The following is a 24,126-nucleotide window of genomic DNA, read 5'->3' as shown; positions in this document are numbered from 1 at the left end:
ATCTCCCCATCACATTCAATGGCATTACTATTGCTGAAACACCCACTATCAACTTCCTGAGAGTTACTGCCAACCACAAACTGAACCGAGTCAGCCATATAAATACTGTGGCTACAAGAATGAAATGAAATGAATAAAATGAAAATCGCTTATTGTCACGAGTAGGCTTCAATGAAGTTACTGTGAAAAGCCCCTAGTCGCCACATTCCGACGCCTGTCCGGGGAGGCTGGTACGGGAATCGAACCGTGCTGCTGGCCTGCTTTGTCTGCTTAAAAGCACGGTAGTATTGTGGATAGCACAAATGCTTCACAGCTCCAGGGTCCCAGGTTCGATTCCGGCTTGGATCACTGTCTGTGCGGAGTCTGCACATCCTCCCCGTGTGTGCGCGGGTTTCCTCCGGGTGCTCCGGTTTCCTCCCACAGTCCAAAGATGTGCAGGTTAGGTGGATTGGCCATGATAAATTGCCCTTAGTGTCGAAAATTGCCCTTAGTGTTGGGTGGGGTTACTGGGTTATGGGGATAGGGTGGAGGTGTTGACCTTGGGTAGGGTGCTCTTTCCAAGAGCTGGTGCAGACTCGATGGGCCAAATGGCCTCCTTCTGCACTGTAAATTGTGTGTGATTAAGCCCAGTGAGCTAAACCAGCCCCTGGTCATACTGGGAATTCTCCAAAAAGAGTAGCTTCCCTCCAGACTCCCCAAAGCCTATCCACCATCTACGAAATACACGTCAGGAGTGGGGTGCAATACGTTTGATTTGCTTGGATGAGTGTGGCTCCAGCTACACTCGAAGCTCGACACCACCCAGGATAAAGCAGCCCCGCTTGATTAGCACCCCACCACCACCTTCAGCGTTCACTCCTTCCACCATCAACTCACAGTGGCAGCCGTGTGTACCATCTACAAGATGCACTGCACCAAGTCTCCTTCCAAACCAGCAATCTCTATTGTCCAGGAAGGCAAGGGCAACAGATGCGTGGGAACACCACCACCTGCACATTCCCCTTCAAGCCACTCACCACACCATCCTAACCTGGAAGTATATTGGCGTTCTTTCACTTCATTGGTCAAAATCCTGGAACTTTCCCCCCTAATAAACATTGTAAATGTACTTGCATCACATGGACTCCAGTGGTTCAAGAAGGCAGCTCACCACTACCCTCTCGTGGGCATTCAGGAATGGACCGCAAATGCTGGCCCAGCCAGCGACGCCCACATGCTGTTGTTTGGGGGGAGGGATAATAATTTAAAGTGCGATTGCGGAGGAATACCTGCTGAAACTATTGAAATCTGGTTGTATCCTCGTTATTCAAATATATCCAAGCTGTAAGTGGCTTCATTGTCTCCTGTGGGTCCTCTTTACCGAAGAGTCCAGTGCAAGTTTGGCATAGATGCCCACAGAACTGGCCAATTGTTGCCGCTTGAGGGAACTTATGCAGCTGAATCTCCTCTGAGCTTCCTCTGGGTACGTAGGAGTTTGGCGAGATCGTGTTCAAAGCTTGCCGAAGTGTATTTCAGTACTTCTCCACTGGCTGCCACTTGCAATGCAGAGGTTTTAATGGCTTTTATTTTTTTAGGGTACCCTTGTATCATTTGTACTGTTGAATTCTAAGTGGAGAGGGCCGATCGCAGCTGAAGGGATCCATTGGTCTTTTTTGTAGTATCTACTTAACATAACTTGCATTTTTCTTATAATCTGGGGAAATTTATCAATTCACCCTTTTTATAACTGCTTTTTAGGTTGCCCTTTATATGGCTTACATCGGCAGCTTAACACTTAACCTCCACTCTGTTATCACAGATCACAGAATTTACAGTGCAGAAGGAGGCCATTCAGCCCATCGAGTCTGCCCCGGCCCTTGGAAAGAGCACCCTCTCCCTGCACTTCCACCCGATCCCCGAAACCCCACCTTACCTTTTTTGAACACGAAGGGCACTTTAGCCTAGCCAATCCACATTCCCCTGCACATCTTTGGACTGTGGGAGTAAACCGGAGGAAACCCACGCACACACACGGGGAGGATGTGCAGAATCCGCACAGCCAGTGACCCAAGCCGGGAATCGAACCTGGGACCCTGGCGCTGTGAAGCCATTGTGCTAACCACTATGTTGCCATGCTACATGGGGTAAAATTGACATACCAACAGGGTATATGCAATTTTATCTTGTCAGCTGTATATTTTGAATTGAAATGCAGATCTTTTTTCACAGTCATCTTTTGCAGGGGCCCTGCCCCATTGCAAAACCCTGAAATGAAACTTCACATTTATCCTAAAGGCGCGGCAGCAAACCTGGCAGCCTTGTGTGACAGAAATCCATGGCTGCTATACGACGGAGGGCATCTAAATGAGTCATTGGCCTTACTCATCAATATTTATCTTGAGACCGCTTGAGGTCATTTTTAATTGTTTTCAAATAGGCAATTTAATTTGGTGTGTGTTTGGTCCATGAGTGGATTCTCCGTCCCGCCAGACCCTTTTTCTGGCGCAACGCGCCCCTGCCGGCAGCAGGATCCTCCATCCCGGCAGCCAGCCAATGGGCTCCCACTGTGCCGTCGGGAAGTCCACGGGCGTGATTCTCCGTCGGCGGGATCCTCCGCTTTGCCGGCAGCGCACGTGGTCTGAATAACCGCACTCTTGCTCAGACAGATATCCTGACAAATTACCTGTGGGAGGCATGTTTTGGACTGAGAGAGGAGAGTTAGTATTGTCACAAAGTTTCTGCTCTGTATAATAAAAGCTAACTTGCAACTCTGACCCCACATGGTACCTGAGCAAACTGGTACCATGCATGCAGTTTTTGGACTATGTAGCACAACAGCTCCCTCTAAAGTGTTTCACAGGCATTGCCTAGTGCCTTCCAATTTCTCAATTTCACGACTTCGCATTTTAATGTTGAAAAGAATTGACTGATCTGGACAATTGTTTTCAAGCATAAAACAATTCAGCGGAAGGCTATTAAATTCAAGTTTGTGAGTGCTTTGAACTCTGGCTTCCTATGTTCACAGCAGTGAAAGCAAGGCAGACATGAAATGGAGCCGATGCTCAGTCTGGCTCGAAAGTGCTAACGCTCATCTCACACGGACGTCCTTGTCCTCTTTGTGTCATTGCTGTTCTTTCTCGTACCTTGCTCAGCTATCGAAATTGGTGATGAAACTCTGTTTTATTTTCCCCCTTGCTTTTTCTTACTAGAGAGTGAGAACAAACACAAAAAAAAACATTCTGGGTGACTTTTCATTTGATTCCAGGCAGTAATTGTTGGCTGGTGCACAACTTCTAAGGGTGTAAAAACAGTCTAATCCTCTCCATAATTACACCCTTTTACAGTTTCTACCAGAAATCACTGGGCAGTGATCAAGAGTGCGAATTTGGGACCTTCTGTGGTGCCGATGTGCTGATCGGTCTCACAATAGGGCAGTACGGTAGCATTGTGGATAGCACAATCGCTTCACAGCTCCAGGGTCCCAGGTTCGATTCCGGCTTGGGTCACTGTCTGTGTGGAGTCTGCACATCCTCCCCGTGTGTGCGTGGGTTTCCTCCGGGTAATCCGGTTTCCTCCCACAGTCCAAAGGTGTGCAGGTTAGGTGGATTGGCCATGATAAATTACCCTTAGTGTCCAAAATTGCCCTTAGTGTTGGGTGGGTTTACTGGGTTATGGGGATAGGGTGGAGGTGTTGACCTTGGGTAGGATGCTCTTTCCAAGAGCCGGTGCAGACTCGATGGGCCGAATGGCCTCCTTCTGCACTGTAAATTCTATGTCTATGTAAAAAATAACAATCCGTGGAAATGTCTTCAAACCAGCCACGGAGCTGGAAAAATAGCAGAAGTAAAAATCTGGAGTGGAAGATCCAGACTTCAAAGCAAATAGACACGTGGAGCAGTGCATGGCGGACCGTGTGAGATTGTGAACGCTGGCTCACTCACCCACGGAGCTGTGGATGGAGCTCCTTTCAACAGTGCTCCAAAAACATGGGGCAGGATTCTTTGATCCTGAGGCTAAGTGTTGACGCCGTTGGAAACTGGGTCAACACGGTCTTGGGATCAGCAATTCTGGACCCTACAGGGGACCAGCAAGGCACTGGAGCGGTTCACGCCGCTCCAGCTGCTGATCCCGGCGTCAACTGGGCGCCGCGGGATCTGCGCATGCGTAGTGGCACCGGCACCAACGCGCGCATGCGCAGTGGATTCCTTCAATGCGCCAGGCCTAACGCGACATGTTGCAGGACTACAGGGGCTGGCGCAGAAGAAAGGAGTCCCCCAGCCAGAGAGGCTGGCCTGGCCACATCGGAGGCCCCCCTGACCCTTCTATGCCGAGTTCCCGCCGGTTGAGAGCAGGTGTGGAGGCGCCAGCGGGACTCTGCGTTCTTACGACGGCTGCTCGGCCCATAGCGATCCGAGAATCGGCAGGCCAGCCGCGTAGAGCGGCTCCCGATGGACGCCAGGCCAAACCACGCTGGCGCCAATTCCCCGCTCTGTGGAGAATCGTCGGGGCGGCGTGGCAGGCTTTACGCCAGTCGGGGGGATTCTCTGGCCCGACCCCGCGTTGAGAGAATCCCGCCCAGGGATTTCATTAAGGAGGACCTCCTGTCGGCCATGAGGTCAGCCATAGGAATCGCTTTGGCCCCCTTAAAAACGCACTGGAAAGAATGGACTGGAGACCCAGGGGCCAACCGTGTGGGTTCTGGAGAAAGCGGCAGCCAACCAGAATAATTGGATCTCCACCCTCGAGCCAGACGTGGCAAAAGTTGGCAACAACCCAGAGAGGGCTTGAGGTAAAACTGAGAGATCAGGTCCCACTAGCAGAGCCTAAGAACCGTTGAGCTTCCTGGGGGCACAGAGAGCAGAAACCCGAGTACGTCATACAGGTGCTCAGAAAGCTGGTCGGAGGGGAAGGCTTCGTCAAACTCCCAGAGGTAGACCAGGCCCACAGGTCACTCCAACAAAGGCCCAAAGCAGGAGATCCACTGTGGCTGATCATAGCGAAACTCCATATGTTCCAAAGACAAAAAGAAAGTGCTGAACTGGGCAAGGAGCATGTGGTTGTGTTGCTGGGAGGGACATACAATCCGCATCTTCCAAGACATTGGGGCCGACATGGGCAAGAGTTTAATGAGGCCAAGGCTGCTTTAATCAAAAGTAAAGGGCGGTTTGGAATGTTGTACCCGGCGAGACTTTGCGACCTCCGCCGTGTTAAAATAATGTTCTTTGTTGCCATAGGTTGTGGTGAATCACATTCCGCGTAATTCGCACTGTTATATGATGTGCTGTATTCATGTTAGCTCGGTATACGAGCAGTTGCGCGGCTATGCCCATAGGGGGAGATGAGGAGTTTGTACTGGGCTCCGCCCATGGCTCCTACCACTAACCGGAAGTATAAAGCTTTGCAGTCGTGAGCCTGCCTGCCAGTTCATCACGTTGCAGGCAGGCTCTGTTGTAAGACTATTAAAACCACTGTTCACTTCCAACCACGTGTCTTGTGAATTGATGGTCACATCATAGGTTACCCAAAAGGGGTTCATACAGAATAACTGGCTGGGAAGATAGCAGTAGTGGACATAGAACTAGTCATTGTAATCTTTTGTTTTCTGGACTGAACACTGTCCAGGGGGGAGAGAGAGAGAGCAGAGGTACACCGAAACGAGAAGGGGGAGGGGGGGGGGGGGAACCAAAAGGGCTGAGGGAGCTGCTCTGACGGGGGAGCCACCACGCTGGCAAGTTTGCTAGTGCAAGGACGGGAGAGGGGGTGGGCCGCAGCTCCCAAAAGGGAAGGGAACACCTGTCAGTAGTGGGGGGACAAAACAACAAACCAAGGAAGGTGTGTAGCCGGAGTATGGGGAAAGGGTAGAGGGGCTCGGGGAATAGGTGGGGTGGGGGCGGGTAAAATGCTGGTTACAACAGGTCGCAGATGGAGACTGCTGGAACAAAGAAGACAATGGTGACCATCTTGGATGGCCCACAAACCAAGGGAAACCCCAGTGGGCAGGGACATGTCCATGTGGTATAAGGGGGTACGGCCTGGTGACAAAATCCAGAATCTTCGCCCATCTAAAAAACCTGAGGGCCGACATAGTCCTCCTCCCGGAGACACACCTGAGGGAGAAGGACCAACTGAGAGTAAGAAAGAGCTGGATAGGACAGACCTCCAAGTGTGCTTCGGTACGAGGGCTAGAGGGGTAGCCGTACTGTTTCGTAAAAGGACGACCTTTGCGACGAATACGGTAATGGACCTCGGGGGATGATATGTAATGGTCAGTGGTGTCCTTGAAGGGACACCGGTGGTACTAGTGAATATGTAGGCCCCTAACTGAGATGACGCACACTTCATCAAAAAAACCATGGCAGAAATCCCCGACCAAGACTCCTCATTGCCCTGTGTCAATCCCACAACTTGCCCACTGCACCTCTCCAACTAATCATGAGGGGGAGACTTCAACTGTGTACGGCATCCAAGAACAGACAAACCCAGCCCAAAATCAGGGAAATAATCAGCAATGGCAAGGGAACTGAACACCATTATGGAGGGGTGGGGGTGTGGACCCAAGTTCAACCACCCGAGGGAGAACTCCTCCCAAGTTCACCAAGTGTACTCCTGTATCCACTTCCTTGCAGTGGGCAAGTCGGTGCTTCCAGGGATAGGAGGGGTTGAATATTCAACAATTATAATCTCAGGCACTACATGGATATGAGGTTGGTGACGGGCCGAGCACTCCTTCCATGGAGACTGGACACAGCCCTCCTCACCGACGAGGTGTTCCGCAAAAGAATGTCACAAGCCATCGACAGTTACCTGTCCTGCAACCAGAACGGTAGGTCTCGCCCTCCACATTCTGGGAGGCACTGAAGGCGGTGATTAGGTGGGAAATAATCGTTTACAGCGAATTCAGGGACAGGAAGGAGAGGTCGGCTAGGCAATGGCTAATCGACTCCACGTTGGAGGTGGATAGACGATACTCCACAGCCCCAACGATGGAACTACTGGCGGAGAGGAAAAAGCGACAATTGGAATTTGACCTGCTCTCTTCCAGGAAAATAATACAGCAATTACATCAGACACAATTACGTTATGAACACGGAGACAAGGCCAGCCACCTGCTATCTCAGCTGCTGTGAAAGCAGGCAGCCACGAGGAAGCTAGCACTGGTGAAGGCCAGGAACGGTAAGCTAGTCACAGCGCCGGATAAGATCAATGAGGCCTTTGCAACCTTTTACTGGGAACTGTACACCTGAGCCCCCGGAGGGGGAGATGAGGTCGGACATACCAGCTGTGGAGGAGGAAAACAGGCAGGGACTGGAAGCACCACTGGAACTGGGGGAAGTCATGGAGAGCATCAACTCCAGTCGGAGAAGGCACTTGGTCTAGAAGGATTCCCAGTGGACTTTTATAAAACATTTGCGACAAAACTACAGGAGATGTTCAATGACTTGCTGTCAAGAGGTATTCTGCCGACCACGCTGGCACAGCCTCTATCACTGATTCCTAAACAAGACACAGACCCGACAGATTGTGGGTCATCCAGACTCATCTCACTCCTAAACACTGCCACCCAAAGTCCTGGCAAGGCAACTGGAGAGTTGCATACCAGAGGTAGTCAAGGAGGATCAGACAGGCTTCGTCAAGGGCAGACAACTAACAGCAAACATCAGGCACCTGCTGAATGTAATTATGACCCCACCCAGGGAGGAGACACCAGAAGTGATCATCTCCCTAGGCAGAGAAGGCCTTTGACAGAGTTGAATGGGAGTACCTCCATGGGAGGTATTAGAACGGTTTGGGTTTGGGCCAGCATTCACCTCATGGGTGAATACTGTTCAGTGCTCCTGTAGTGAGCGTACAGACAAACACCACCAGCTCTGAATACTTCCGGCTGCACAGGCACGAGGCGAGATTCACGCTAATTTTTGCTCTGGCATCGAGCCACTGGCTATCGCTCTCAGATCAGCGAAGGGTTGGAGAGGCATCCAAATGGGAAATGGGGTGCACAGAGTCTCACTCCATGCAGATGACCTGCTCCTTTAGACCTCTATACCGGCCTTCTCCGGTTATAAATCCAACCTCAGCAAGATCGAAATTTTTCCTGTGAATCCAAAGGGGGAGAATCGGACCTGGGGAGGTTGACGTTCAAGCTGGCCCAAACCAAGTTCCGATACCTGGGGATTCATATAGCCCTCGACAAGTGGAACCTATCGAGTGTGGTGGGGGAGGTAAAGAGGGACCTGCGGAGGTGGGAAAGCTCCCGCTCTCCCTGGCGGGGAGAGTGCAGACAATAAAAATTAACGTGCTGCCTGGGTTCCTCTTCCTGTTCAGATCCCTTCCGATCTTCACCCCCAAGGCCTTCTTCATCAAAGTAGACAAATTAATCATGACTTTTGTGTAGGGTGGGGCGATGGCTCTTCCAGACCTCTTATTCCACCACTGGGCAGTTAACTCAGAAAGAGTATGAGGGTGGATCAAAGAGTCGGTAGCAGAATGGGTAAGAATGAAGGAGAACTGCACGGGGACATCCCTCTGAGCACTGGCCACAGCCCCAGCCGAGTACTCGAGAAGCTAGTGGTAGTGACCACGCTGAGGATGTGGAATCGACTCGAGCGACACTTCAATCTGGTTGCAGTGTCCACCATGGCCCCCATCTGCAAGAACCATAGGTTTACCCCTGCGACAATAGACGCCTCCTTTAAAAGGTGGAGACAGGACAGAGGGAGACTGACGGTGGGGGGGCTTGTATAGACGGCAGAGTAGCGAACCTGGGGGAACGAACGGCCAAGCTCCCGACTCCCGAAAGGGAACAAGCACCGGTATATACAAATATGGAACTTCCTCCACAAGGAGACCGCTACGTTCCCCCAGCCATCAGGCCACTCCCTACTGGACAGAGGACAAACCTCGGGCGAACTAGGGAACGGTAACTGCGCTGACGTGTACGGACAACTACTAGAGAAGGCACCGTCACCGCTGGACAATACACTGGGTAAAGTGGAAGGACGAATTGGGCATCGAGTGGGGGAGAACTCTGGATCGAAGCACTGCATAGGATCAACTCCTTATGAGCAGGGCGGAGCTTAAAGCAGCTAAAAGTAATGCACAGGACACACTTGACCAGAATGCGTATGGGTGGGTTCTTCCCGGAGGTGGAGGACAAATGTGAACGGTGCCAGGGAAGCCCGGCCAACCACACCCACGTGTTCGGGTCCTGTCCCAGACTTGCCGGGTATCGGATCACCTTTTTCGAGGCCAGGTCCAATGTCGTGAGGGTGGTGCCATGCCCACTCGTGGCAACCTTCGGGGTGTCTGAAGAGCCAGAGCTCTTTACGGGGAGAGGGGCAGACGCCTTTGCCTCCGTGATCGCCGCTGGAGACTCCTGCTCGGCTGGAGATCAACAGCACCACCCAAGGCCAAAGACTGGCTCTCCGACTTAGCAGAATTCCTTAAATTGGGGGGGGGAAAAGAAATGAAAAAAAAAATGTTAAAGTGAGAATTTGAGACCTTTTTTTCTTTCCCACGCTTCACTGCCTTGACAACTGTTGACTGGCTTGGCTCAGAACCTGGGTTGAATCTGGGGCGGAATTCTGTGACCCCCCGGGGACGGCGGAGAATCGCCCGGGGCCGGCGTCAGTCTCGCCCCCGCCGTGGCCCGAATTCTCCGCCACCCGGGAATTGGTGGGGGAGTGAATCGCGCCGGTTGGCGGGCCCCTCGCGGCTATTCTCCAGCCCACAATAGGCCGAAGTACCGCCACTGACAGGCCATTCCCACCGGCAGGAATCAAAGCACATCTGGTGGCGGCGCGGGCGGGTCCTGGGGAGGGGGGGGATACAGGCCCACGATAGGGGCCCACCAATCGGCGGGCGGGCCTGTGCCGTGGGGCATTCTTTTTCTTCCACCCCACCATGGCCTTCACTATGGCGGGGGCGGAAGAGACCCCCTCCCCTGCGCATGCGCCGGTATGACGTCAGCAGCCGCTGACGCACCGGCGCATGCGCGGACGTCCGCCGAAGGCCTTTCGGCCCCGGCCGGCGGGGCGGCAAAGGCCGTTCGCGATGGCTGGCGGAGCGGGAGCCACTCCGGCGTGGGCCTAGCCCCTAAAGGTGCGGAGAATTCCGCATCTTTGGGGAGGCCCGACGCCGGAGTGGTTCACTACTATTCTGACTAGCATGTCCAATGATACCGCCGGGTAGGGGAGAATTCCGCCCCTGGTCTGTATATTGAGGTATCATTGAACTGTTTGCAGTTTGGTTTCCAATCAAACACAGCTTTTTGTTCAGATGGGAATGCAGGAAGAGAAGAAACAAATGCAAATTAAGGGCAGCACAGTAGCATGGTGGTTAGCATAAATGCTTCACAGCTCCAGGGTCCCAGGTTCGGTTCCCGGCTGGGTCACTGTCTGTGCGGAGTCTGCACGTCCTCCCCGTGTGTGCGTGGGTTTCCTCCGGGTGCTCCGGTTTCCTCCCACAGTCCAAAGATGTGCGGGTTAGGTGGTTTGGCCATGCTAAATTGCCCGTAGTGTCCTAAAAAGTAAGGTTAAGGGGGGGTGGGGTTGTCGGGTTACGGGTATAGGGTGGATATGTGGGTTTGAGTAGGGTGATCATTGCTCGGCACAACATCGAGGGCCAAAGGGCCTGTTCTGTGCTGTACTGTTCTATGTTCTATGTAAATGTGATAAGAAAAAGTCTTTACCTTTTCTAATAGGAATATCTAATATTGTGATGTCCCTTCTATAGCCGGTAACTTGTTTTTCATTTTTGCAGATATTTGTTTAAACAGCTCCTTCTTTCGTGCAGTAATGACCCTGTGGGTTTAGAAAAATGCATCTTCTGCAAGTCTTCAGGAAGTGATTTACTCTCCCTCAAGAAGAATATTTTTTTCCATCTTTACCTCAGCAAAGTTCCAAAAGGGGCTGCTCAGAGCATTCTCATGTAAGTGTGTTCAGCTGTCACCCTGGGGCACTTTTGAAATGATTAATTCTCCGTGGAAATATTCGTCAGATAAGTTATATTTTTACAAGACATATTCAAAGGGAGGGTGAATCCAATTACGACAACAAAACTCAACACATCGGTTCCAGAGATCAAAGTCCACCTGTAATTGTGATTATAGTTTGTGCAGGTATTCCTTCAACCCTCCTGTGTCCTGTTTGGCTGTGGGACACCATTGTTCCATTAAGCAACAGCCACTACTTTCATTTGTATACCATTTACCTCTCCAGCATAATCAAACAAAATTTAACACCACACCCCGCAGGTTGGCCGTACACAAAGGTGTGCATATTTTAAAAATGCTGATGTTGATAAATCGGGTTGAAATCAAGATGCTCCTGACTGCTACTCACAAGACACTACTATTCTGACTAGCACGTCCAATGATATTTTCCTCATACCAAGGTAAAATACTGTAGATTCTGAAAATCTGAAATAAAAGCAGAAAATACTCGGCAGTCAGCTAGTCTCTGGAGAAAGAAACAAAGTAAACTGGAGCAATTCTCCGGACACATTGCTCCCTCCGCAACGCAAACCTCATCATAAATCATTTGCATTGACTTTAATCTCAATAGGGAGATCAAAGTTGAATGCAGTGGCTTCGTCTTTCTTCCCCCACCCCGGTCGCCTGGGCACAAATCACTACTGGTCCCTAAAGGCAGGCACCAGGTGCCATGGACACCGAGGGGGAGCAAGGGGGTGAATATCCTCTCTACACTTACCAATGTGGGTCCCTCAGGAGTGGTGAGGGTCAAGGGGGCTGGGCTGGAGGGAATCGGGTTGTGTGGCAAGTCTTCCCTCGTGCAGCCTTGAAAACCGTTGATGCCTCTCCCAGCATGTCAATTTCAGATATAGAATCCCTACAGTGCAGAAGGAGGCCTTTCGGCCCATCGAGCCTGCACCGACCCTCTGAAAGAGCACTCTACCTAGGTCCGTCCACCACCCTCCCCCCGCAATCCCAGAACCCCACCTGATCTTTGCACCCTATGGGACTAGTCACTACCTGCCACTTTTTGAAAAAGATCCATTTATTCCTACTCTGTTTTCTGCCTGCTAATCCATTCTTAATCCAGGCCAATATATGATCCCGATCCCATGCACTTTAATTTTGCACACTAATCTCCTTTGTGGGACTTTATCAAAAAGCGTTCTGAAAATCTAAATACACCACATCCACTGGATCACCCTTATCTATTGTACTGGTTACACCCTCAAACAAATTCCCTTCGGTTTGTCAGACATGATTTTCCTTTCATAAATCTACGTTGACTTTGTCTAATCCCATATGGGCAGCACGGTAGCATTGTGGATAGCACAAATGCTTCACAGCTCCAGGGTCCCAGGGTCGATTCCGGCTTGGGTCACTGTCTGTGCGGATCTGCACATCCTCCCCGTGTGTGCGTGGGTTTCCTCCGGGTGCTCCGGTTTCCTCCCACAGTCCAAAGATATGCAGGTTAGGTGGATTGGCCATGATAAATTGCCCTTAGTGTCCTAAATTGCCCTTAGTGTTGGGTGGGGTTACTGGGTTATGGGGATAGGGTGGAGGTGTTGACCTTGGGTAGGGTGCTCTTTCCAAGAGCCGGTGCAGACTCGATGGGCCGAATGGCCTTCTGCACTGTAAATTCTATGACATTGATATTTTCAAAGTGTCCTGTCATCGGCTCCTTTATAATCGACTCTATAATAAACCCTACTACTGATGTTAGGCTAACCGGTCTGTAATTCCCTGTTTTCTCCTTCCCTCCTTTTTTTAAATAGCGGTGTTACAATTGCCACCCTCCATTCTGTTCCAAAATGTACATAATTTTGGGACATGGCAACCAACAATTCCTGTATTTCAGCCATCTGCTTTAATCCCTTGGGATGTGGATTATTAGGCGCTGGGGATTTGTAAGATTTCAGTCGCTATAATGTCTCCAAGACTATTTTTTCAGTAATACTAATAATTATAATAATTGCTTATTGTCACAAGTAGGCTTCAATGAAGTTACCGTGAAAAGCCCCTAGTCGCCACATTTCGGCGACTGTTCTTTGAATTAAAAAAAAAAAAATTTTATTAAGGTTTTGCAGAATTTTTCATAATAAAGTAGTAACAAGGGCGGCACGGTGGCACAGTGGTTAGCATTGCTGCCTACGGCGCTGAGGACCCGGGTTCGAATCCCGGCCCTGGGTCACTGTCTGTGAGGAGTTTGCACATTCTCCCCGTGTCTGCGTGGGTTTCACCCCCACAACCCAAAAGATGTGCAGGATAGGTGGATTGGCCACGCTAAATTGCCCCTTAATTGGAAAAAAAAATTGGGTACTCTAAATTTAAGAAAAAAAAATAAAAAAAAAAATAAAGTAGTAACAGTAATAACACAACAAAATAGAGTGAACATTAAGATAGTGCAAAAAGAGAATATACAATAACAATTAAATAGACATTACCCCACGCGACTTAGTCTTCCCACACCATCCCAATCCTACGGATTGCTGCTGCTGCTGACATTTTAATTTTCCCCGAGAAAGTCGACGACAGGCTGCCACCTCCGAGAGAACCCTAGTGTAGACCCTCTTCCCCACTGTCTCCAGACTCCTAAATGACCCTCTTATTGACTGACCTCATTAACACTACACCCTGTATGCTTCATCCGATGCCAATGCTTATGTATGATGTGGAGATGCCGGCGTTGGACTGGGGTGAGCACAGTAAGAAGTCTTACAACACCAGGTTAAAGTCCAACAGGTTTGTTTCAAACACGAGCTTTCGGAGCACGGCTCCTTCTTCAGGTGAGAAGAAGGAGCCGTGCTCCGAAAGCTCGTGTTTGAAACAAACCTGTTGGACTTTAACCTGGTGTTGTAAGACTTCTTACAATGCTTATGTAGTTACATTGTATATCTGGTGTTCCCCTATTATGTATTTTCTTGAATTTTGTTTAATTGCCTTTTCTTCCCATGTACTAAATGATCTGTTGAGCTGCTTGCAGAAAAATACTTTTCACTGTACCTCGGTACACGTGACAATAAACAAATCCAATCCAATCCAATCTTAAGGCAAACTTTATTTTCTCGAGGCTGAGAAACCCAGCCATGTCGTTAACCCAAGTCTCTACACACGGGGACTTCGAGTCACTCCACATTAATAAAATAAAAGGCCAAGATGTCGGCCTCTTGCCCCCTGAACTCCCAGGTCTTCTGCCACTCCAAAGATTGCTATCTCTGAACTTGGTGTGTTAAGCACCTTGGACATTGACCTCGCGAACCCTTGCCAGAACTCTCTAAGCTCCGGGCATGCCCAAAACATGTGGGCATGGTTTGCTGGGCTGCCCTTGCACCTCGTACACCTGTCTTCTACCTCAAAAAACTTGTTCATTCTCGCTGCCATCATGTGTGCCCAGTGGACCACCTTAAATTGAATTAGACTGAGCCTGGCACATGACGAATTAACCCTGCCCAGGACCTTTGCCCACAGACCCACTTCCAACTCCTCACCTAGCTCCTCATCCCACTTGCCCTTGAGCTCCTCTGCCGGGGTTTCTTCTGCCTCCTGTATTTCCTGGTAGATATCCGACACCTTCCCCTCCCCCACCCAGGTGCCGGACCCTGTCCTGTATCCTCAGTGGCGACAGCGTCGGAAAGGCCACTACCTGTTTTTTCAGGAAGGCTCGTACTTGCAGAAATTTAAAAGCATTTCCTGTCGGCAGATTAAATTTGTCCTCTAGCGCCTGTTCTTTGAATTAATGACTTCTCACTAAACCCTTGGTTCCTTAGCATTTCTGGGAAGTTATTTGCGTCTTCCTCCGGAAAGACAGAACTAATGTGGTTGTTAATTGCTCTACCATTTCCTTGTTCTCTTATAAATTCCCCTTTTGGCCGATTTGGGACCTACATTTGTCTTCACTAATCTTCTTTTTAAATACATTTATAGAACCATTTACAGTCTACTATTAAGTTACTTGCAAGTTGAATCTCATTTCCCCTCCGCATCAATTACGTCCTCCTTCGCTGAACTTCTCCCAGTCTTCAGGCTTGCGACTTTTTCTAGCAACTTTATAGGACTCCTCTTTGGATCTAATACTATTCTTAATCTCTTAGGTAAGCCACAGTTGGGTCGCTTTGGTTGATTGCCTCCATTTCTGACAATAGACTCAGAAGTTGAGAGAGGGAAAACCTGGGGATGGTCCTTGTGAAGTTTTGTGAGGGCCACGAAGAATCCAACACGAGTTTTCAGGATACAAAGAAATAACATTTATTTACAAATTAACATATATACACACAACAGCAACTTCTCTTGCTGCCAAACTCCTCTCTCTCTGGTTCCAAACTGGCCAGCTCTATTTATGCAGGGAGTCTGCTAACGATTTCTCCGCCCCCCCTCGTTGGGGAAGCTCATACTCCCACAGGATTTTGGGATTGTCATTAGTCCCCAGCCAATGGTAAGCAGGCAGGTTATAACATGAAGACAAGGGGGGAGGGAAAACCTGGGGATGGTCCTTGTAAAGACAAGGGAAGTGTGGAAATTAGAAGCAAAGTTGATTCAATTTTCAGTTCAGGTTGAGGGGGGGAAACAGCGTTTATACAATCATCAGTGTACTGGGGAAAAAAGGTGAGGAAGGGACCTGAGTGGGACTGGAACAAGGATGTTTCACATACCCACAAATAGCTAAGACCCATGAAGGTACTCAATGAAACATCTTTTGTTCGGATGAAGTGAATGCAGTTGAAGAAGTCATTCAAAGTGAGAACAAGTTGAACCAAGCGAGGAGGGTGTTGATGGATTGAGGCTGGCCAGGCTTCTTGGAGGAAGAAACAGACAACTCTCAGTCACATAAGAGACTGTTCAATAAGTTAAGAGCCCATGGTGTTAAGGGTAAGACCCTGGCATAGATATAGGATTGCTTGACTGGCAGAAGGCAAAGAGTGGGGATAAAGGGGTCTTTTCAGGATGGCAGCCGGTCACTAGTGGTGTGCCTCAGGGGTCTGTTCTGGGACCACAACTTTTTAGCTCAGGGTTGAGCACAGCCTGGTTTAGCACAGGGCTAAATCGCTGGCTTTGAAAGCGGACCAAGGCAGGCCAGCAGCATGGTTCAATTCCCATATCAACCTCCCCGAACAGGTGCCGGAATTGTGGCGACTAGGGGCTTTTCACAGTAACTTCATTTGAAGCCTACTTGTGACAATAAGCGATTTTCTTTTCATTTCATTTCATTTTTTTCACAATATACATTAATAATCTGGAAGAAGGAACTGAAGGCACTGTTGCTAAGTTTACAGATGGTACAAAGATCTGTAGAGGGACAGGTAGTATTGAGGAAGCAGGCGGGCAGCAGAAGGACTTGGACAGGCTTGGAGAGTGGGCAAAGAAGTGGCAGATAGAAAACAAAGTGGAAAAATGTGAGGTTACGCACTTTGTAAGGAGAAATGGAGGCATAAATAAATGGAGAAATGCTTAAGAAATCAGAAGCACAAAGGGACTTGGGAGTCCTTGTTCACAATTCTCTTAAGGTTAATGTGCAGGTTCAGTTGGCAGTTAGGAAGGCAAATGCAATGTTAGCATTCATGTTGCGAGGGCGCGAATACAAGACCAGGGATGTACTTCCGAAGCTATATAAGACTCTGATCCGACCCCATTTGGAGTATTGTGAGCAGTTTTGGGCCCCGTATCTAAGGAAGGATGTGCTGGGGCCTTGGAAAGGGTCCAGAGGAGGTTCACAAGAATGATCCCTGGAATGAAGAGCTTGTCGTATGAGAAACGGTTGAGGACTCTGGGTCTTTACTCACTGGAGTTGAGAAAGATGAGGGGAGCTCTTATTGAAACTTGCAGGATACTGCGAGGCCTGGATAGAGTGAACGTGGAGAGAATGTTTCCACTTGTCGGAAAAAAATTAGAAGCAGAGGATACAATCTCCGACTAAAGGGACGATCCATTAAAACAGAGATGAGGACGAATTTCTTCAGCCAGAGGGTGGTGAATCTATAGAACTCTTTGCTGCAGAAGGCTGTGGAGGCCAAATCACCGAATGTCTTTAAGACAGAGATAGATAGGTTCTTCATTAATAAGGGGATCAGGGGTTAAGGGGAAAAGGCAGGAGAATGGTGATGAGAAAAATATATGCCATGATTCAATGGCGAAGCAGACTCGATGGGCTGAGTGGCCTAATTCTGCTCCTATGTCTTATGTCCTGGTGGGCTAGAGATGTAGATGGATTGGATGTCCATGGTAAAAAGAAGTTTAGCGCCAGGAATCTGTAACCTGTTTAGACGACGAAAGCATCAAATATAAAAACTATAGGTGGGAAAAGACTGGATGAACGGAGAAAAAATAGTTGGGACATGAAGCAGTGGGGTTTGTTTAACCAATTTGTTTATTCTGGGGAGTAGTTTGTGTGGTGAATGTAATTCACACTATTGTATTGTGTCCTTGTGGGCCCTATCTGTGAGCCGTTGCGCGGCTCTGCCCACAGGGGGAGACGAGGAGCTTGTACAGGGCTCCGCCCTCGGCTCCGCCCATGGCCCCTCCCACTACCGGAAGTATAAAGTGCTGCAGCCGTGTGAGCCTGCCCTCAGTTCTTCTGGTCGCAGGCAGGCTCAGTTGCAAGTCTATTAAAACCACAGTTTACTTCCAATCGTGTCTCGAGTGAATTGATGGTCACATCAGTTCGCATTCTGGTCGCACTTTCATGATTCACGTTGACAGCTTAATGCTCAAGTGAACATAGAACATAGAACGATACAGCGCAGTACAGGCCCTTCGGCCCTCGATGTTGCACCGACATGGAAAAAAAAACTAAAGGCCATCTAACCTACACTATGCCCTTATCATCCATATGCTTATCCAATAAACTTTTAAATGCCCTCAATGTTGGCGAGTTCACTACTGTTGCAGGTAGGGCATTCCACGGCCTCACCACTCTTTGCGTAAAAAACCCACCTCTGTCCTATGTCTATTACCCCTCAATTTAAGGCTATGTCCCCTCGTGCTAGCCACCCCCATCCGCGGGAGAAGGCTCTCGCTGTCCACCCTATCTAACCCTCTGATCATTTTGTATGCCTCTATTAAGTCACCTCTTAACCTTCTTCTCTCTAACGAAAACAACCTCAAGTCCATCAGCCTTTCCTCATAAGATTTTCCCTCCATACCAGGCAACATCCTGGTAAATCTCCTCTGCACCCGTTCCAAAGCTTCCACGTCCTTCCTATAATGAGGCGACCAGAACTGTACGCAATACTCCAAATGCGGCCGTACTAGAGTTTTGTACAACTGCAACATGACCTCATGGCTCCGGAACTCAATCCCTCTACCAATAAAGGCCAACACACCATAGGCCTTCTTCACAACCCTATCAACCTGGGTGGCAATTTTCAGGGATCTATGTACATGGACACCGAGATCCCTCTGCTCATCCACACTACCAAGAATTTTACCATTAGCCAAATATTCCGCATTCCTGTTATTCTTTCCAAAGTGAATCACCTCACACTTCTCCACATTAAACTCCATTTGCCACCTCTCAGCCCAGCTCTGCAGCTTATCTATGTCCCTCTGTAACCTGCAACATCCTTCCGCACTGTCTACAACTCCACCGACTTTAGTGTCGTCTGCAAATTTACTCACCCATCCTTCTGCGCCCTCCTCTAGGTCATTTATAAAAATGACAAACAGCAACGGCCCCAGAACAGATCCTTGTGGTACGCCACTCGTAACTGAACTCCATTCTGAACATTTCCCATCAACTACCACTCTCTGTCTTCTTTCAACTAGCCAATTTCTGATCCACATCTCTAAATCACCCTCAATCCCCAGCCTCCGTATTTTCTGCAATAGCCGACCGTGGGGAACCTTATCAAACGGTTTACTGAAATCCATATACACCACATCAACTGCTCTACCCTCGTCTACCTGTTCAGTCACCTTCTCAAAGAACTCGATAAGGTTTGTGAGGCATGACCTACCCTTCACAAAACCATGCTGACTATCCCTAATCATATTATTCCTATCTAGATGATTATAAATCGTATCTTTTATAATCCTCTCCAAGACCTTACCCACCACAGACGTTAGGCTCACCGGCCTATAGTTACCGGGGTTATCTCTACTCCCCTTCTTGAACAAAGGGACCACATTTGCTATCCTCCAGTCCTCTGGCACTATTCCTGTAGCCAATGATGACCTAAAAATCAAAGCCAAAGGCTCAGCAATCTCTTCCCTGGCTTCCCAGAGAATCCTAGGATAAATCCCATCCGGCCCCGGGGACTTATCTATTTTCACCTTGTCCAGAATTGCCAACACTTCTTCTCTACGCACCTCAATGCCATCTATTCTAATAGCCTGGGTCTCAGCATTCTCCTCCACAATATTATCTTTTTCTTGAGTGAATACTGACGAAAAGTATTCATTTAGTATCTCGCTTATCTCCTCAGCCTCCACACACAACTTCCCACCACTGTCCTTGACTGGCCCTACTCTTACCCTAGTCATTCTTTTATTCCTGACATACCTATAGAAAGCTTTTGGGTTTTCCTTGATCCTACCTGCCAAAGACTTCTCATGTCCCCTCCTTGCTCGTCTCAGCTCTCTCTTTAGATCCTTCCTCGCTTCCTTGTAACTATCAAGCGCCCCAACTGAAACTTCATGCCTCATCTTCACATAGGCCTCCTTCTTCCTCTTAACAAGAGATTCCACTTCTTTGGTAAACCACGGTTCCCTCGCTCGACCCCTTCCTCCCTGCCTGACTGGTACGTACTTATCAAGAACATGCAATAGCTGTTCCTTGAACAAGCTCCACATATCCAGTGTGCCCAACCCTTGCAGCCTACTTCTCCAACCTACACATCCTAAGTCATGTCTAATGGCATCATAATTGCCCTTCCCCCAGCTATAACTCTTGCCCTGCGGGGTATACTTATCCCTTTCCATCACTAACGTAAAGGTCACCGAATTGTGGTCACTGTTTCCAAAGTGCTCACCTACCTCCAGATCTAACACCTGGCCTGGTTCATTACCCAAAACCAAATCCAATGTGGCCTCGCCTCTTGTTGGCCTGTCAACATATTGTGTCAGGAAACCCTCCTGCACACATTGTACAAAGAATGACCCATCTAATGTACTCGAACTATATCTTTTCCAGTCAATATTTGGAAAGTTAAAGTCTCCCATAACAACTACCCTGTTACTTTCGCTCTTTTCCAGAATCATCTTCGCCATCCTTTCCTCTACATCCCTAGAACTATTAGGTGGCCTGTAGACCACCTAACATAGAACCTGCTGTAATATTTTCGCAGGGTGAAATTGTCAGTATAAACAGGATGCATGCATTTTTATTTTGCCAGTCAGTTTCTGGTGGAATGACTGACCTTTTCTCCTCGTATGTTTTGTGGTATAATTGTCTTCTGCAGGGACCCAGTGCCATACCGGAACCCTGAAATGAGACTTCACATTCACTCCAAAGGTTTCACCATGCCGGCAGCAAACTGCCGCCCGAGCGTGACGGCAACTCACGTCTGCTGCATGACGGCGAGCGATAAACTCAGCCGGTGGATGGTGCTGGGGGCGCAGGGAGCTCTCCTCAGCCACTTTATCAAACCTCTGTACATCACGAGTGTCGTCCTTCGTAAGTAAAAACTGATTTCATTCGGGGAAAGTAACAGAAGAATAATAACCTTGTCATTGGGAGTTTTGAATTGTTTAGAAACTGAATTAACGTGGCCAGCTGCCCTCGAGTTATTTGCCGTGCGTCTCTCCCTTGTGGCTCTTGGCAGACTGATTTTCGCACGTGTGTCCTTGGCCTTTCTGACTAACCTGATTAAGTGTTTTTCTCGTGGCAAAAGGTAAGGAATGTTGCTCAGAGGTGGGGCTTCCTTGTATCCACAGAGCAAGTGATACAGCTGTACTAAAGCTGCAAGGGATATAGTTTCTGCCAATTTTACTTTTCATGCGGCTTCTCAAATTTATCCCTTGTCCTCACCCAAGGTGATTCTTAATTGAATCTGGGGCCTCAATATGTTGGGCTGTGATCAGGTTCCCTCACTCTGTGAATCGAGGTGTTTGAGCGTTTGCGCAATGCATGAGATTGTGTCCAAACAGAATGGGTGGGATTCTCCAACCCCACCTGGCGGGTGGGAGAATCGCCGGGGTTCGGCGTGAATCCCGCCCCCGCTGTCCTCTTAATTCTCCCGCCCCCCCAAAAAATTGCCCCGGCCTGAGTCGCGCCGCCCGCCTCGGGAGAATGGCGGGGTCCGACACAACTCAATGGCCCCGAGGTTGACCGAGCTCTCTGGCCCGAAGTCCCGCCCGTTCTTTGCCAGTCCCGCCGGCGTAAATTAGAGTAGGTCCCTCACCGGCGGGTCCTGGCGGCGCGGACAGGCTCCGGGTTTCTTGGGGGGTTCGCGGGGGGATATGGCCCCAGGAGGTGCCCCACGGTGGCCTGGCCCGCGGTCGGGGTCCACCGATCCGCGGGCAGGCCTGTGCCATGGGGGCACTCTATTCCGCACCGGAAGCTGTGGTCAACGCCATTCCCGGGGCAGAAGCGAATCCCTCTGCGCAAGCGCGGGGATGACGCCAGTACGCGCTGGCGCTCCCGCGCATGCGCCGACTCGCGCCAGCCGGCGGAGGCCCTTCGGCGCCGATTGGCATGGCGCCAAGCCCCTTTCCCACCGGCCGGTGGGGCGCCAACCATGCCGGGGCTGGCCTAGCCCCTGAAGGTGCGGAGGATTTTGCACCTTTGGGGCGGCCTGATGCCGGAGTGGTTCATGCCACTCCGTCCCACCGGGTAGGGGAGAATCTCCACCCAATATTACTGAGACACAATGCCTTGGCACCATTAAAAAATATATAGTTGAATATCAAACGCTGTAACTTCCAACCCAAACGTGTGAGCGGGAAAGTGAATATTAAATTAGGGGTGGTTGAGGGGATAACTTCCTTGAAGAGTGAAAGCTTTTTTTTTATATTTCAAAATCAGCCGGCCAATTTCATCCGATGCAAATCGTCACAAAGGCAATCAATCAGCGTGTGGATGAGAGTTTGAATGAGAAGCTCCCAGTCCTGTTCACTGCTGTGAGGGCACATTTCTCCCACTGTGGCGAGGAGGAACCAAAGGAGGCGGAACCACTTTATAAAAAGCTGAGCATAAACTGGTGTCGGGGAGATAAAACCGTGGAAATAGTGGATGGAACCACAGGGCAGATCTCAGAGGAGTAAGTCTTAATGATCCCGCTCCAGCTAGTAGCAAGGATTACACCGTGACTGAAATATAACTGTTTAAAACTAATGCACGCAATTCCTTTTAACTGGCCAAAACGTGTTACTTGTAGGGTAGAACTGACAGTAGATGTTATTGTCAAGTGAACATGCCTATCAGATTTACCTCTGCGCTATTTGGCATGGCTGTTAAAAGGGTTGTCGGATATTTGTGGGCGCCAGCTGGAAGATGGAAGGCTTATCACAGCTCTCAGACACTTGAAAACTATCGATAGGATCTCCCCACGTGCCAACCCTCCAGGAGATGACGGTGCTGTATCAGTCTAAGAGCTCGCCCCAGACTGAGGAAAATAATGTCTGCTTTCTGGTATCACTTTTTTTTTGATAAACAATTTGAATGAGGTATTTTTTGGCATTGTAAACAGTAGAATTATAGAACGAGAGAACAAAAGGACTGTACAATAAACCAAGTACACAGTGCAATTGCCCTAACCCGTCCTACCCAGATCTGCCGAATTGACCCCCTATACTACATTCCCCTAACCCCGCCCCCTGCTGACGATTAATTCTCCGCAAATAAGTCAATGTATGGTTGCCACCTCCGGGCGAACCCTAACGACGACCCTCTCAAGGCGAACTTGATTTTCTCCCAAGCCCAGGAAACTCGCCATGTCTGACAGCCAGGCTTCCGACTTCGGGGGCTTTGACTCCCTCCAAGCTAGAAGTATCTGTCTCCGGGCTACCAGGGAAGCAAAGGCCAAAACGTCGGCCTCTTTCTCTCTCTCTCTCTCTTCTCCTTCTCCCACCCCCCCCCCCCCCCCGACTTCCAGGCCCGCTGAAACCCCAAAACTCGCCACCTCCGGACCCATTGCCACCCTTGTGTTCGATACATGACGTCCTCGAACCCCTGCCAGTATCGCCTAAGTTTTGGACACGCCCAAAACATGTGGACATGGTCTGCCGGTCCTCTCAGACACTTTACATACCTGTCCTCTACACCGAAGAACCTGCTTATCCGGGACACTGTCATGTGGGCCCGGTGGACGACCTTAAACTGAATCAGGCTGAGCCTGGCACATGTTGCAGTCCCATTAACCCTGCTCAGCACGTCCGCCCACAGGCCTTCCCCAATCTCCCCTCCCAACTCCTCCTCCCATTTATGCCTCCGTTCCTCAGTCTGCGTTTCCTCCGCCCCCATGAGCTTCTTGTAAATATCCGAGACACTTCCCTCCCCCACCCATCCTCTAGACACTACCCTATCTTGGATCCCCCTTAGTGGCAAGAGTGGAAAAGATGGCACCTGCCTGTGCAAAAAAAAAAATCCCGCACCTGAATATACCGGAAATCATTCCCCCTCGTCAACCCAAACTTGTCCTCCAGCGGCCTCAAGCCAGGGGCAGCACGGTAGCATTGTGGATAGCACAATCGCTTCACAGCTCCAGGGTCCCAGGTTCGATTCCGGCTTGGGTCACTGTCTGTGCGGAGTCTGCACATCCTCCCCGTGTGTGCGTGGGTTTCCTCCGGGTACTCCGGTTTCCTCCCACAGTCCAAAGATGTGCAGGTTAGGTGGATTGGCCATGATAAATTGCCCTTAGTGTCCAAAATTGACCTTCGTGTTGGGTGGGGATACTGGGTTATGGGGATAAGAACATAAGAACTAGGAGCAGGAGTAGGCCATCTGGCCCCTCGAGCCTGCTCCGCCATTCAATTAGATCATGGCTGATCTTTTGTGGACTCAGCTCCACTTTCCGGCCCAAACACCATAACCCTTAACCTTAATCCCTTTATTTTTCAAAAAACTATCTATCTTTACCTTAAAAACATGTAATGAAGGAGCCTCAACTGCTTAGCCTCAACTGGATAGGGTGGAGGTGTTGACCTTGGGTAAGGTGCTCTTTCCAAGAGCCGGTGCAGACTCGATGGGCCGAATGGCCTCCTTCCGCACTCTAAATTCTATGTATCTAAGCTCCCTTCCAAGAACA

General features: G+C 49.6%; 1 protein-coding gene across 4 annotated transcripts in view; it reads left to right on the top strand.

Annotated features, from left to right (window-relative positions):
• LOC119957983 (adenosine deaminase domain-containing protein 2-like) overlaps nucleotides 1–24,126 on the top strand; it is a 96,753-nt gene that overhangs the window by 61,655 nt on the left and 10,972 nt on the right. For all 4 annotated transcript variants that reach the window (XM_038786233.1, XM_038786232.1, XM_038786231.1 and 1 more), the window contains 3 exons: nucleotides 10,738–10,905; nucleotides 20,341–20,555; nucleotides 21,906–22,140. In XM_038786233.1, coding sequence (XP_038642161.1) covers nucleotides 10,738–10,905; nucleotides 20,341–20,555; nucleotides 21,906–22,140 — 618 coding nt within the window. The remainder of the gene's footprint in view (nucleotides 1–10,737; nucleotides 10,906–20,340; nucleotides 20,556–21,905; nucleotides 22,141–24,126) is intronic.

The sequence above is a fragment of the Scyliorhinus canicula genome, chromosome 27 (genome assembly GCF_902713615.1).
Source record: "Scyliorhinus canicula chromosome 27, sScyCan1.1, whole genome shotgun sequence".
In the NCBI taxonomy this organism is placed as follows: domain Eukaryota; kingdom Metazoa; phylum Chordata; class Chondrichthyes; order Carcharhiniformes; family Scyliorhinidae; genus Scyliorhinus; species Scyliorhinus canicula.
The sequence above is the reverse complement of the archived record's forward strand: the minus strand, read 5'-3'. Positions and strand labels throughout refer to the sequence as shown.